At 32.7% G+C, this 16364-nt stretch overlaps 1 protein-coding gene across 1 annotated transcript in view; it reads left to right on the forward strand.

Moving 5' to 3' along the window:
* Positions 1-16364, forward strand: part of LOC143081472 (allene oxide synthase-lipoxygenase protein-like) — a 36115-nt gene that overhangs the window by 10633 nt on the left and 9118 nt on the right. The window contains exons 2-10 of the mRNA XM_076257361.1: positions 535-579; positions 3154-3282; positions 5180-5277; positions 6115-6250; positions 7158-7253; positions 8932-9028; positions 10938-11055; positions 13890-13982; positions 14308-14368. Coding sequence (XP_076113476.1) covers positions 535-579; positions 3154-3282; positions 5180-5277; positions 6115-6250; positions 7158-7253; positions 8932-9028; positions 10938-11055; positions 13890-13982; positions 14308-14368 — 873 coding nt within the window. The remainder of the gene's footprint in view (positions 1-534; positions 580-3153; positions 3283-5179; positions 5278-6114; positions 6251-7157; positions 7254-8931; positions 9029-10937; positions 11056-13889; positions 13983-14307; positions 14369-16364) is intronic.

Here is a 16364-nt window from a genome sequence, read left to right on the forward strand (position 1 = left end):
ACTCCTATTACTACCGAGTATGAAACAAATCTTTAAACTTAATGATATTCGGAAAACTTCTGCACAACCTTGGTAAAACTATGTGCTTTTTAAAAATAAATAATTTAATTTTGGATGTAACGCGTCCTCTAATTGGCTGACGTTATTTTGTTATCAGCCCATAGACATAATTTAGTCATGTGACCGTGACGTCATCAACGTTTTTTTCATGGTTTTCTACGGTTTTAAATGGAATTTAGAATTAAACTATAAGAAATGACTGTAATATTTTTTCTGTCTATTCGAAATAACATGAAAAATGTGGTGCACACTGTTAAATAACCCGTCACGCGCGTTATTCAGTGTGCACCAATTTTTTTATGTTATTTTTTCATAGAAAAAATATTACAGTCATTCCTTAAATAACTTTTTCATATATACTATTTTTAATAATTTTAATCACTTTATTTACATTTTCTATGCTTGTTTCTATATGGCCCCAACATAAACAAGAATTATTTATTGTATTAAAATAATATTTGATGCATTTTGCAGGTTAAAGAGTTACCAGATGATGAACGTTTTTCGTTCGATTATAAAGTGAGTATATGATTATAAAAATTAAGAATAAAAGAATTTCTGGAAAATATTATTATTTCCAATTCATTATGTCAGCCGATAAAGAAACAACTCCAGGTAAGTAGTTCGCCTTTTCAGAATCTAAAGGACTATGGGTAATCTCATTGTTTGTACACTAAAATGAAAATAACGTTACGTCATGGCTTGAATTTCAATTATTTAGAAAGTTTTAAACCAATCACGTTTTGGTGCACATTTTTGAAAATATTACCCAGAATGCATTAGATTCTGAATAGGCTCATTCTGAGAGAGGTAAATTGACCATTTTCGTCACGTTCAGTTTCTTTATTCAAAATAACTTTTTTAACAAAGCTGTGATGTTTTGTAGTTTTTTTGTGTGTTTTGTTTGTTTGTGTTTTTTTTTTCAAATTTGAAACATATTTTATTAATAATCACCTGTTAGTACAGTGTTACATCAACCATAAGTTGCCAACGGAAGCAACTAATAGGCCACGATATTTACAGTCTCATTTCTTGGGGGAAAAGCAAAAAAAAAAAAGCTCCCTTTATAAATAATTTACATCTATCTTTATACATAGCATATATCGTTGTACAAATATTTTAATGTACATGTAATTATCATTTATCTGTATATTGAAAAAAGAAAAAAAAATAAAGGTAGAAAAAAAATATTTACAAACAATTTCAAGCTAACAAACTAAAAGACCAGAAATTTAATATAACAGAAATTAACATAACAAAAGAACGGGTTGAAGTACTATAAAATTGAAACTGGTTAAATCTTGTGAGAAAAAAAAATACAGATTGAATGAAGGGACAATGAATACTTTATTCAAATGCATATATATGGTGTGATGTATCAATATAAAGATAAATGATAATTACATCTACATTAAAATATTTGTACAAAGGTATATGCTATGTATAAAGATAGATGTAAATTATTTATAAAGGGAGCTTTTTTTTTCTCATTGCTTTTCCTATAGGTATTATGTGAGTGTTGTTGTTTTAACATGTTGTTGGATTTTTACGTTATATCTTTATAGACCATTATTTAAGTATGTGCCTGTCCCAAGGCAGGAGCCTGTAATTCAGTGGTTGTCGTTTGTTTATGTGTTACATATTTGTTTTTCGTTATTTTTTATGCCCACTTAAGATAGTAGAGGGGCATTATGTTTTCTGGTCTGAGGCTCCTTTCGTCCGTCCGTTCGTTTGTTGTTCGTTCGTCCCGCTTCAGGTTAAAGTTTTTGGTCAAGGTAGTTTTTGATGAAGCTGAAGTCCAATCAACTTGAAACTTAGTACACTTGTTGCTTATGATAATGATCTTTCTAATTTTATAGCCAAATTAGACTTTTGACCCACATTTCACGGTCCACTGAACATAGAAAATGAAAGTGGGAGTTTCAGGTTAAAGTTTTTTGGTCAAGGTAGTTTTTGATGAAGCTGAAGTTCAATCAACTTGACACTTAGTACACTTGTTGCTTATGATATGATCTTTCTAATTTTAATGCCAAATTAGACTTTTGACCCCAATTTCATGGTCCATTTAAAATAGAAAATGAAAGTGGGAGTTTCAGGTTAAAGTTTTTGGTCAAGGTAGTTTTTGATGAAATTGAAGTCCAATCAAATTGAAACTTAGTACACATGTTCTGTATAGTATAATCTTCCTTATTTTGATGCCAAATAATATTTACCCAATTTCACGGTTCATGGGACATGAAAAAGTATAGTGCAAGTGGGCCATCCGTGTACTTTGAACACATTCTTGTTTTATATAAAAAGGCCGTTAGTTTTCTCGTTTGAATTGTTTTACATTGTCTTATCGGGGCCTTTTATAGCTGACTATGCGGTATGGACTTTGCTCATTGTTGAAGGCCGTACGATGACCTATAGTTGTTAATGTCTGTGTCATTTTGGTCTCTTGTGGACAGTTGTCTCATTGGTAATCATTCCAGATCTTCTTTTTTACATGTCCTTGTGTTGGAAACAGAAATATTTATTCATAGTTGCATTTGAGTTGCAGAAATGTCTTCGAAATACAACCGCTAACTAATAGTCTAATTACTTTTTATATTTAATTTTGTAATTTCCAGCATTAATGGCTATTTTCTCATGTTAACACTATATTTACATTATCCTGACGAATGCTGAAAAAATAAACAAATTAGAGTGCACTGTGTCTCTGAAGTTTAGAATTGCAAAAACAAAAAACAGGTCTTTCCAATCTGCACAACAGGGCAATTGTACCCTACTTTTATGATTTCATATTTTTTTTATTATTCCAAATAAACATTCAACAAGGGTCTTATTATCATCTATGTTCCCAAGCTTTCAATACTTATTGATACCAAATGTATCCAAATGTTTTACTAATTGACATAGTCAACCCTATTTTGTGTACAAAACATGTACTTCTTTCTTGTATGTTCTTTCTGACAGGGCCAAAATTATTGATTTTCTATCTTTAATAGAATGATTTGTTTTGATAGAATGATAAACACAAAAACCAAAGTAAATTCATTAAATTTTAAAACAAATGCTGTGCTAGATGATATGATATGTATTCTTCAACAGTTCAACATTGGAATGAAGACACAAAAATATAAAGAAGAAAGTAAGAAATTAGTTATGGCCAGTGGCTACGATTGGAAGGATGTAGATGACGTCAAGACTGTGTATACGCCAGTCTTTGGAGTTCCACAGGTACATTTTGTAACATCTTAATAAAACATGTATCATTTACCATTTATCATTGATAGATGCTTTTGTGCGTTTTAGTAAAATTGTTTCTTTTAAAGTTGTAACATTGTGATGACTGCTGTACCCTTAGTTTGACTATTTTATTTAGTATGTCTGTTTTGTTCATGCATCGTTGTAAATATAACGGAATTTGATGAGACTGTCGTACAAGTGAGAGGATTAACGCTATAAATCGTTCAATCCACCATTTTCTACATTTGAAAATGCCTGTACCAAGTCAGGAATATGACATTTATTGTCCATTCCTTTTCGATTAGGGATTTTCCGATTGAATTCTCCTCGGAGTTTTGTGTTTTTGTGATTTTACTTTTTACCCTCTTAAAACACCAGTTAGCAGTCTATCCTAAAAATTCAAATAAAGTTTTTTTTCACAATAGTACTATCACAATTAATTATACAACAATAATTCGTCCATAGTGCATGGATGCCCTACAATCATTTTCTATGTTCAGTGGACCGGGAAATTGGGTGAAAATTCTACCTAACTTGACATTAAAATTAGAAAAATCATATAAGGAACATGTGTACTAAGGGTGCATTTCTTTCTAACCAAAATTTTGTTAACGTTGAGTGGCGTTTCTTGTTGTTTTCTAAACGCTACAAAAGTAGAAACAAATACATTGTTTAATCAGTGTTTACTGACCTTGTTTAAACTCTCAATAATGCATGCACATGTTGTTGGTAAACAGACATTTTTTACATAAGTAGAAACAAATACAATGCTTAATCAAAGTGAAGCTAGACACAAATGAAGCGTTTGTTCTAACAAACGGTGACCGACAAACTGTAGACGCATTTTTAGCGAGTGCATAGTTTGTCAAAGTTTGCAAACGTAACTATGTAAGAAACAAATGATCAAAACATGTGCGCGCTAAGACGTTTGCATTGTTTGTGTCAGAAATAAATGCACCACAAGTTTCAAGTAGATTGGACTTCAACTTCACTAAATACTATCTTGACCAAAAACTTTAACCTAAAGCGGGACAGACGGACGAACAGACCAACGATCCAATCAACTGACTCATATACAAGATACCATAATGCCCCTCTATTATCGTGGGTGGGGCATAAATAACATGAGTCGAAAAAGTTGAAACTTCTGCATATGAATATCTTATTTGAACTTGTTGGTTTTTTTTTTCTTTTGAACACTGAACTGTATCTATGAGTTTGACTGTCCGTACTATCGTAGGTGGGGCATAAATAACATGCATGAGTCGATACAATTGAAACGTCTGCATATGAATATCTTATTTGAACTTTTTATACTTTTTTTATTTTTTAACACTGAATTGTATCTATGTGGTTGACTGACCCTTTGGTACATGTATCTTTCGCCCCTCTTTTGCTTTGATAGGACTACTTACTGTAAATCACTTCAGAATTTTACACTTCTCAAGTATTATCACTACACAATGTTACATTACCATTATAAATACTAGAAAATATTCAATTAACGTTAATATAAAATCGACTTTGTCACGTAGATGAGATTATGGTTAAATGGATCGAACAATAATATTAAAATCAAGTACCAATTTACTCATCATAGATACCAGGAATACAATTTAATATTAACGCAAGACGCGCGTTTCGTCTACAAAAGACTCGTCAGTGAAGCTCAAATCATAAATGTTAAAAAAGGTCAAATAAAGTACGAATTTGAAGAGCATTATTCCTAACAAACGGCCAAGGCAGCCCCTGATAAATATTGCATAATGAAAGTAACACTTTATAAATTTCCAGGGGTGTACTATAAATCGGTATAAATGGTAACAATTTTTATCAAAGAAGATTTAACATTTTCCGCAATAATCCGTATTATTTTCTCTGTTTACAGGGTTCAGAATATTTTAATGATGATGCAGATTTTGGGAGGCAGAGACTTGCTAGTTTGAATTCTTCTCTCATCACCCTATGTACAGCAATCCCAGAAAAGTATATCTCTACACATATTTTAAGAATTATAGAATTGTGTGATAATTATAGATTATCGTTGGTTATCTCAACGAGATTAATTTGCTCACGGCGAAAGCGAGAAAAGCAGTCGAGTTGAGATGACCAATGATAATCTGTTTATGGCTATTTTAACTATAACGACGTTGTCAATTTCATGTCAATTTCATTAGCAACGCCACATGGTTCCTTAGTTTCTACCGATAATTTTCCATCTCAAGCGAGTAGAATGATATGAAAAATTTTCACAAAATAAAATCAAAGGAAAAATACACAAAATTGCGATAATCAAATTAAATTTAAATAATATTGTGAAAGATCTGTTGCTGATTGCAGAATTCATAAAGAAGTTATTATTATCTTCTTCATGTTGCTAAGATATTTGTTTTTCTATAGAGCCAATTTATCATTGTCTTGATGTTTTCAGTTGAAAGAGGATTAGTTGAAAGGGGATCAGTTGAAAGGGGATCAGTTAAAAGGGTATCAGTTGAAAGGGTATCAGTTGATAGGGGATCAGTTGAAAGTGGATCAGTTGAAAGGGTATCAGTTGAAAGGGGATCAGTTGAAAGGGTATCAGTTGAAATGGGATGAATATACCAACAATGAGTTCGTATTACAAATTAAAAAGATTTTCTCAATGTTCTTGTTATATGGTAGCTTCCAAGAGGTTTGCTCTATAACGTTTAAATTGAAGGGTGATACAATCTTGTTAGAAACACGCGATTTAAACACCCAAATTTGTATCATAAAGTAAAAAACAAAAAACAATAAAAAAAATATTAAGTAAAGTGTGATTTAAATTTGTTGACATTTTTATAGGTTTGGAGTTACTGAAGAAATGGTTAAACCATTTTTGGAAGGCAAGACTATAGCTCAAGCCATGGCTGATAAAAGACTGTTCATTATTGACTTGGCAATTTTAGAAGGATGCCCTGCAAAGTCAGAGGACATTGTTGTAAGCGACATTGATATCTTGTTATTCATTTGAGCGTCACTGATGAGTTTTTGTAGACGAAACGCGCGTCTGGCGTAAATTTTAAATTTTAATCTTGGTATCTATGAGTTTATTTGTAATAATATAAAAATAATGAAAGCTCTATGATCGAACAAAGCCCCAGTCATGACACTGCATATTTTTTGTTGCTAAGATGCGTTTTACTGTTGAATTGCATCAGTAATATTATTGATTTCATTTGTGAAAATGAATTCAGAGATAAAGACGGGAGTTTCTTTTCAGAATGGTGAATATATTTAACTAGTATTGAAGTGCAGAAAAACGTAAAATATATATATACGATATATATTTCAGATATAATAGTATTAAACATATGTACTCTGGAAGTTATTTAATCGTAAACTGGAACGATCAATCTAAAAATAAAAGAAAAAAAGTCCGAAAATGCAGAGTAACATAATTTCTTGATTTATTGGATTAGGACCCTTAATGTTGTCATTTTCTCATTTATAACTTTACAATGTTCGTTGTCAAAATATTTAAAAGTTGTATTTTTTTTTTAGATAAAATCTTAGAAAACCAACATTATGTAAACCATCCGCCCATGGAAGGAACGAATTTTATAGATATTCAGGATATAATATATTAAATTTGATGCGACTGTCATACAAGTGGGAGGTTTAGTGCAATAAAATCAGGTTCAATTCACCATTTTCTACATTTGAAAATGCCTGTACCAAGTCAGGAATATGACAGTTGTCCAATCTTTTCGATGTTTTTTGTCATTTGATTTTGCCATGTGATTAGGGACTTTCCGATCGAATTTTCCTCGGAGTTCAGTATTTTTGTGATTTTAATATGTACTATAATTTGGTATTCTATTGATCTCTTTGTATATTATTTGTAGATAACTTGCCCTTTTGCCTTGTTTTATTTCAACAATGCCGACAATCTTATGCCGATAGCTATACAGTTATTTCAGGAAAAAGGAACGAATAATCCAGTAAGTTGATTATTTACATGTGTCACATGTCTGTCAATACCGTACCTCAAGATTAAGAAAAACAGAGTCACCTGAAGTTAGCCGATTGGATTAACTTATTATTTTCCTCTAAAAAGGATGACGATAAAATGAACCCTATTACTATCCTTTCACTACTTCATGTTTTGCTAAATAGATTGTGTCCTTTTGATGAATAATTTGAAGTTTGATTATTATACCGACTGGTCCTTTCGTACTATATTTAAAGAAAGGAAACTACAGAAATAGTCAGTCTGCTTCGTAAAATTCTCATTCACCCAGAAATAACTTACGGATCTATTGGGTAGCATACTTTATAACAAACATGACTTCAATATTCCATATGTGAATTTTCAAATTATTTTTTACACGTGCGAACATTCCGACAGCGTATAAACAGTATATGTCTACTTATTAAAACGACATGCTGCGGATAACGACAGAACTGTCCCAATACCATCCTTGTTTTCATTATATAACTTAATCCTTTTTTTCATTTACAACACGACAACTTGTCATAGCTTATTTTGTGATTGCTTTGTACTTTATTCATAATGTTTATAATGGTCAGTCTTTCACGTTTGGTTTAAATTTGTGTTTGTCTGTCGTTTGATCGCATTGCTGTTTATATTCAGTTGACTATCGATTTAAATTGACTCTTGACTCTCGTGTTCATTTCCCAAAACATTCTGAAAATTAAGTATATCATAAAAATATATGTTCATTTGACTGTCTGAAGATATAAACCTCTTAAGGGGTTTTCTTCTTTTTTTATACATTTTTCTGTTTTTGTTGTCATTAACGGACTGACTTTTAATAGGAAATCTTTCCTAGTCCTGTTTGATATTTATATCGATGAATATAAACATTTTCTTTTTTTCTTCATATAATGCAAACTCGTTTGTTTAGAGTGAAAATCCAAATTTGAGGTTAGGCAGTTATTTTTGTTCAGTTTCACACGTCTGGTAAACTTATTCGGACATCTCTTGAAAGACTTCCTAATTAACTAACTGTGGTAGGTTCGGTTTTTACAGACAAATCGATTATATTTGAGTGTGCTTTGTTTAATGTGTCCAGACCTTTCAGTAGTTAGAATTTTAAATGTACGCTTCAATATCATATTGTATTTTCATAAAAGCTACTGGACGATACTGAATTGACAACTAGCAAATCATAATTACAGGGCCAAATTTACCGCAATGAAGAAGTCTTATAATTTACTGAAAGACTGAACATAACTTTAAATTTATTGCTCAGACTTTTCAGGTGTTGTAAAGATAAAATTGACCATTTATAAAGACTAAATGCCATTAACCAGCGTCATATTTGCAACATAATGATCTGTGATCATAGTTTTACGTATTTGTTACAACAAATATGAGACTGGTCTATGATGTCTGCTGTGAAAATCGTTTAATGTAAATTGCGGCTTTTGTTTTGATAGAAATAGGACACAGAAATATATAAAAAAAAATTATTCCCGCTATGTAGATATTTGTGGTTCTTGAGTAAACGTTTTTATACTTTCAATAAATATATAGTATATTTAACTGAATGGCATTGTTAACTCTGATCCAGATATATAACATTTTTATACACGATACTGGTGTTATTTTTTATTTTAAATTATTTCTTGATTGTGTTCTTATTCTTTAAACAGGTCTTTCTACCATCCGATCCAGTGTACACATGGATGTTGGCAAAGATGTGGTACAGTCTGGCTGATGCGACATATCATCAAGGTCTTACTCATTTGAGTACGTAGTAAACTATTTCACATAAGGCCTGCTGTAATATAGTCCAACTTCTCATTCATTTTAGATACTGTTAAATATTGAAAAAAATGAATGATCTTTAAGCGTAGGTCGTATGCTACGTAAGTCGTAATAAAAAAGTAAAAATGATATAATGATAACCTGACTCATTAAGACTGCTATCAATGTCGTTATCTTTGTGTATGTAATCAAAGTGTAAAAATGCATCATGCATTCAAAACTATGGTAGTAACATATTTTCAACACGCGTGTGAAGTTTCGCGCCTAGTAAAATAAATAACCTTCCAAGTGCTTTCCGTGGTTTAAGGAACGCCCGAGCTCAAAAATTAAAAGTCAAGGATGTAAACATACTTGACAAACCTTTACTCAATTCATATAATACAATTATCGCCCCGCTGGTAATTTATCACATTGTGATGGGTTTAACGGCGTCACGTGGTGACCCCCTATGAGACCGTAGGGGGTTAGTAAATTTCATAGGGGGTTCATGTCGCTTATTGGTGACGTCATCTATTAATGTAGTTGTGTTTCATTGTTTATTTTTCCACAAAACGCAGCAGTCGAGCGTGCGATACATTCGTTATACGATTAACTACTGACCCCCTACGGATCCAGGCCCCCTGCGTCACCCCTATGGATTTTACTAGCCCTCTATGAATCCGTAAGGGGTCAGTAGCGAACCATATAAGTTCGAAAATCAGCCCTTACCAGAACTACTCCTTTTTCCATATTTGAACAGAACTTAATTGTATTGCTATACACCTGAACATTAATAATACCTACGTTCTGTCTACAGCTATATTTTGGCATTGCACAAGGTCATGCTTTTTCTGTGTTGTTGACACTTATTTTCCCTAATACCATTGGATGTTGAAAGTGGGTCTCATTGGGGTCTAAACGTGACGCGGGGTTGCCGATTTTTTGTAAGTGTGACACGTGAAAGTCAAATTATTGTGTCGTGAAAACGGGAAATGAGGTCTAGCGGGACCCGGGAAATGACAAAAAAAAGTAGAATTGCTTACGTATATAGTGTAAGCGGGATACGGGAATCTGACAAAACAGTAAGCGGGATCCAGGATCGGAACCCCCCAATGAGACCCCCTTGAAAGTGTGCTGATTGATATGTATGTGTTGATTTATTTTTTCTGTAACATTTAACCATAAAGCTAATTGATTTTATTATAATCCATTAACAGTCTCCGGGACAAGTTTGCAATTCCGCTGAGTGCAAAAGTTGTCACCTTAATTAGTTTGTATCACTTTATGCAACAAAACTGTTCAGCTGTTGAATACTTCTCTGTCTGTCTTTTAATGTAATAATAATGGACAATAACAGTTATAAAATCAATATACATTTTCAAACATCTAACACAGGAATAAAAAAAAAATATTTCTAATTTAAATGACAGATAACCTCAAAGCTTTGATAAATGACAAAGAACAATTAATAGATATAGGCAGATGTGGTATGATTGCCAATGAGACAACTCTCCATCCAAGTCACAATGTATAAAAGTAAACCATTTCAGATCAAGGTACGGACACGGAGCCTAGGCTCACACTGAACGGCAAGTTATATAGGGGCCCAAAAAGTACTAGTGTAAAACAATTCAAACGTGAAAAAGCAACGGTCTAATCTACATGTATATAAAAAACGAGAAACAAGAAACACTTATGAACTACATAAACAGACGACAACCACTGAACATTAGATTCCTGATTAAGGACAGGTGCAAACAATTGCAGCAGATTAAATGTTTTAATGGTACCAAACATTCTCCCTTTTCTAAAAAAAAAACGTATAACATAACAACAACTTTTTTAATTGACAGAGAACCTTTAAACTTAAAGAAATGATTATAAATTGACAACTGTGTTTTTTTCTCTCCAGATTTTACTCATTTCATGATGGAAGGAATATGTGTTGCGACAAAGAGAAACCTTTCACCGTCACATCCTATTCTGAGATTACTTAATCCTCATTTTATCTACCTAATGGCTATCGATTTGTATGTATTTCATTATTTCATTTAAAATGAAGCCTGTTACAGTTTCCATGAACAAAAGATTAAAATTCATATAACAGTGTGGCAGTTCAAATTGAAAGATGAACAGTTTTTCGGGGATTCAATATTTTGACATATCATTTAATTTTCCTCCTGTTTTTCATGGTTATTTATTATGTTCACGAGAACCATAAAACAAATTATCAAAGGGGCACTAGCTACGAGATAAAAAGTATAAAACATGTTTTTGTTCAATCATTAATGAAAGGGAAATAGTGAAACATTAGTTCGCTTTTAGTAGCCAGTATGGTCCAGTTTTGTCAAAATGAGCTAAGAAATATTGATGATTAATTATTCACTTGCAAGTGAATAATTCGACTTCATTCAATCTGTATTTATGTGAACTTCAATTTAGCCCTTTAGGAAGAGATGGATAACGCATGAATTATTTGCCCAATTGATTAATTAAAGGAAAAGAATGTCAACATTGAAAGTGGAACAAAAAAGGTAACTCATTTGAATGACTGATTCGATCCTCAAAATAATAATTTTTATACAGGTAAAACTGATGATTAATATATATCTTTAATCTATAAATGAAATTAAATAGACATGGAAGAATCAAATTGCACGAATTCCGCTTTTTAGCTCACCTGGCCCGAAGGGCCAAGTGAGCTTTTCTCATCACTTGGCGTCCGGCGTCCGTCGTCCGTCGTCCGTCGTCCGTCGTCCGTCGTCGTCGTCGTCGTCCGTCGTTAACTTTTACAAAAATCTTCTCCTCTGAAACTACTGGACCAAATTAAACCAAACTTGGCCATAATCATCATTGGGGTATCTAGTTTAAAAATTGTGTCCGGTGACCCGCCCAACCAACCAAGATGGCCGCCATGGCTAAAAATAGAACATAGGGGTAAAATGCAGTTTTTGGCTTATAACTCAAAAACCAAAGCATTTAGAGCAAATCTGACATGGGGTAAAATTGTTTATCAGGTCAGGATCTATCTGCCCTGAAATTTTCAGATGAATCGGACAACCCGTTGATAGGTTGCTGCCCCTGAATTGGTAATTTTGAGAAAATTTTGCTGTTTTTGGTTATTATCTTGAATATTATTATAGATAGAGATAAACTGTGAACAGCAAAAATGTTCAACAAAGTAAGATCTACAAATAAGTCAACATGACCAAAATGGTCTGTTGACCCCTTTAGAAGTTATTGCCCTTTATAGTCAATTTTTAACCATTTTTCGTAAATCTTAATTATCTTTTACAAAAATCTTCTCCTCTGAAACTACTGGACCAAATTAAACCAAACTTGGCCACAATCATCATTGGGGTATCTAGTTTAAAAATTGTGTCCGGTGATCCGGCCAACCAACCAAGATGGCCGCCATGGCTAAAAATAGAACATAGGGGTAAAATGCAGTTTTTGGCTTATCACTCAAAAACCGAAGCATTTAGAGCAAATCTGACATGTAGTAAAATTGTTTATCAGGTCAAGATCTATCTGCCCTGAAATTTTGAGATGAATCGGACAACTCGTTGATAGGTTGCTGCCCCTGAATTGTTAATTTTAAGGAAATTTTGCTGTTTTTGGTTATTATCTTGAATATTATTATAGATAGAGATAAACTGTAAACAGCAAAAATGTTCAGCTAAGTAAGATCTACAAATAAGTCAACATAACCAAAATGGTCTGTTGACCTCTTTAGGAGTTATTGCCCTTTATAGTCAATTTTTAACCATTTTTCGTAAATCTTAGTTATCTTTTACAAAAATCTTCTCCTCTGAAACTACTGTACCAAATTAAACCAAACTTGGCCACAATCATCATTGGGGTATCTAGTTTAAAAATTGTGTCCGGTGACCCGGCCAACCAATCAAGATGGCCGCCATGGCTAAAAATAGAACATAGGGGTAAAATGCAGTTTTTGGCTTATCACTCAAAAACCAAAGCATTTAGAGCAAATCTGACATGTGGTAAAATTGCTTATCAGGTCAAGATCTATCTGCAACAACAAAAGAAAGAGAGTTTTTAACGACCTCAGCTGGCTATACAACCCTTGCACAATCAACTGAATTTTGCAGAAATCATTAATAGGATAGATTGCCCTTATATGATAATTTTTTATTACCTTTTTGGTTTTTTTTGGCAAAGTGGGGGGGGGGGGGTTGCACAACAACAAAACTACTTCACAACTTTCTCATTACTTTGCATTTCTTGTTAGATAAATTTTACAAAAATTCTCCCCTGAAACAACTGTTGAATTTAAACAAACTTGGTTTAAATCACCACTAGGATATCCAGGGACCACTGTGTATGATGACCCTGCCTGCCCACATGGCTGAAATAAAACATAGGTTTCAAATGCACTTTTTAGTATTATATCTCTGAAACTAAACGACAGTACAACAGTTGCATTTATCATGCAACAATTGTAAATAAAAATATCAGGTGAGCGACACAGGGTCCTTGGACCCTCTAGTTATTTATATCTATATTTATGTTTATGTCGCTGATATGGGCATCGGTGGTCTTAGGGAAGTCAAATCGACAATTAATTAGGTGGCGTCTTGACTAAAATACACACGAAACGAATCTACATATAATCGAGCTCATGCCTTGTAAACTGTAAACTTTAGACTTAACAATTTGGATAAAGGTTTACATTGTTATAAAACAAATATAAGAGTTTGAGTCAAATCGGGGAACTAGAATTTGACAGCTAATGCCCCTTTAAGAAGATTTATTTTTGTGGTGAACGTATATAGATAAAAACAGTGAAAAAGTCCTGATAATGCATACTTTTCAAACCTCTCAAAAACTTTATTCTGTTTAGCCTTGGTCTTGGTACTTTGGTTAACCCAGGAGGTTTCTTCGATCAAACTTCAAATGGTGGAATTAATGCTGCCTTCCACTTAATGCGAAAAAGGTGAGAACATTTCATATATTTTTTCAAGCCAGCTGAATTTTACCAACACCTTTAAAACAAATAACAAATGAAAGTGATGTTGTTTTTTTTTCTGCCAGTAAAAAGCTTTTGCTTTAGTTAATTACACGAATTCCTTTTGAAAATTAAAAGATAGATACAAATATCTATACTTAAAAGTCTTAAACTCTTTCATTTTTCTAATTATGTAATTTGTATATTTTCTTACACATCGTTGTATCTGTGTGTTTAGATGAGACATACTTTTTACATTCTAATGTAATAAATGTACATTATTTTTAATTAATTTCTACTTTACATTTTTTAGCATGGAATTCTGGAGATTGGATTTGAACGGAACTTTTCCAGAAAGTTTAAAGAGCAGAGGGGTTCGTTCAGATATATAATATGTTGTTACATACGAGTTTGAAGGAATAAACTAAGGGGGGAACACTTAAAATCTAAGGATAAAAATTCACACATTAACGGCAAATGGGATAAAGATCAGTGGCAGTACACAAAAACTACATAAAAAGTTAGAAGTATATAAAAGTAATATAAATCGTATGAAATATGGAGTTATCTCAAGTGCCTCGAAAGTGAAGTAATACTTTCTGTACTACTTGTGCCCGGCTAGTTCCTCATATTTGGTGATTGAATTTGGTTAAAAGCCATTTAGGTAGCATAATACAAATATACCTCCAATTCCCCAGTTTCAAAATTCTAAAACTTTATAAAACTTGAAAATTTATAAAAGTGGTATTTATGGATAGCTAACAGATTACTCTTTCCAAGTAACGCAATGTTAGTATTATACAACAATTATGTAATCAATTATAATGTTAACTGTGTCGACAAAATTCTACAAGAAATTTCAGTTTTCAATTAAAATTAGCCCTTCAAGGATAACTGGAGAGGGTTGATTTTATTACATGTTGTTCCTACTTCTAGAGCCATTATCTACAAAAGGGTGTCTCAGATTTCGGATACAATGTATAGATCAAATTATACACCTAATCAAACATTTCTTGTGTGTGGTTAGGATGTTTACACTAATAACAGATTTATGAGAGAATGAAATACGATAGCGATAATTTGAGACACCCTTTTGTAGCTCCTGTTGTGTTGTTTGAGATTTCGTTGAAATTTCCTGTATAGTTCTAGAAAGAGCTAAATTCATTCAAATGAACTGACCAAGATTTTGCCATTAATTGCATAAGAATTGATTACATAATAATTGCATAACAAATATATTGCATTCAAAAAGATAAATTTTTCTACTATTGATGTATACTTCCTTAATTAATTTAAATGCAGTCTTAAGAAAGTAAAAGCATTTTGGCAGATTGGCAGTAAAAAAATCTTTAATAATGGAAGACAGGATTTTGTCTCCACAAAATGGAACATTTCATTGGTTATCTGTCAGTGTCCATTTAGGTGCGCTGAATTGTTATCTTATGCAATTAATGGCAAAATCTTGGTCAGTTCACTTGAATGAATTTAGCTCTTTCTAGAACTATACAGGAAATTTCAACGAAATCTCAAACAACACAACAGGAGCTACAAAAGGGTGTCTCAAATTATCGCTATCGTATTCCATTCTCTCATAAATCTGTTGACAAAAGAGATGATTTCAGCTTTCCAATTGTGAACTTTCCATTTCTAAGTAGCAACATTCCAGCAGCACCTGCATACGGGGTATATATCTCCCAATTGATACGATATTCCCGTGCTTGCATTTCCTATCATGATTTTCTTGATAGAGGTTTGTTGCTCACAAGGAAGCTATTAAAACAAGAATTCCAAATGGTGAAGTTCAAATCATCCCTTCGTAAATTTTACGGACGCCATCACGAGTTGGTTGACCGTTATGGAATAACCGTTTCACAAATGATATCGGATATGTTCCTTACGTCGTAACTACAATCCCCTTCCCTTTCATGAATATGACCTACCGAATTAGACTATTTACCGGATTTGTAATCACATAAGCAACACGACGGGTGCCACATGTGGAGCAGGATCTGCTTACCCTTCCGGAGCACCTGAGATCACCCCTAGTTTTTGGTGGGGTTCGTGTTGTTTATTCTTTAGTTTTCTATGTTGTGTCGTGTGTACTATTGTTTTTCTGTTTGTCTTTTTTATTTTTAGCCATGGCGTTGTCAGTTTGTTTTAGATTTATGAGTTTGACTGTCCCTTTGGTATCTTTCGTCCCTCTTTGATAGTTTTTGGCATTCCTTTTGAAAATCAACAAACAAATATTACATTCAATGAAACGTAAAAATTACAACTTGACAATTTTATTTGGGTTTTTAAATAATTTCATCAATAGTTCTTGTTTTTTCTCTCTCGGTTTAATCATTAGATCATGTATTAGATTTCAAA

This window comes from Mytilus galloprovincialis, chromosome 1 (assembly GCF_965363235.1).
Source record: "Mytilus galloprovincialis chromosome 1, xbMytGall1.hap1.1, whole genome shotgun sequence".
Lineage (NCBI taxonomy): Eukaryota > Metazoa > Mollusca > Bivalvia > Mytilida > Mytilidae > Mytilus > Mytilus galloprovincialis.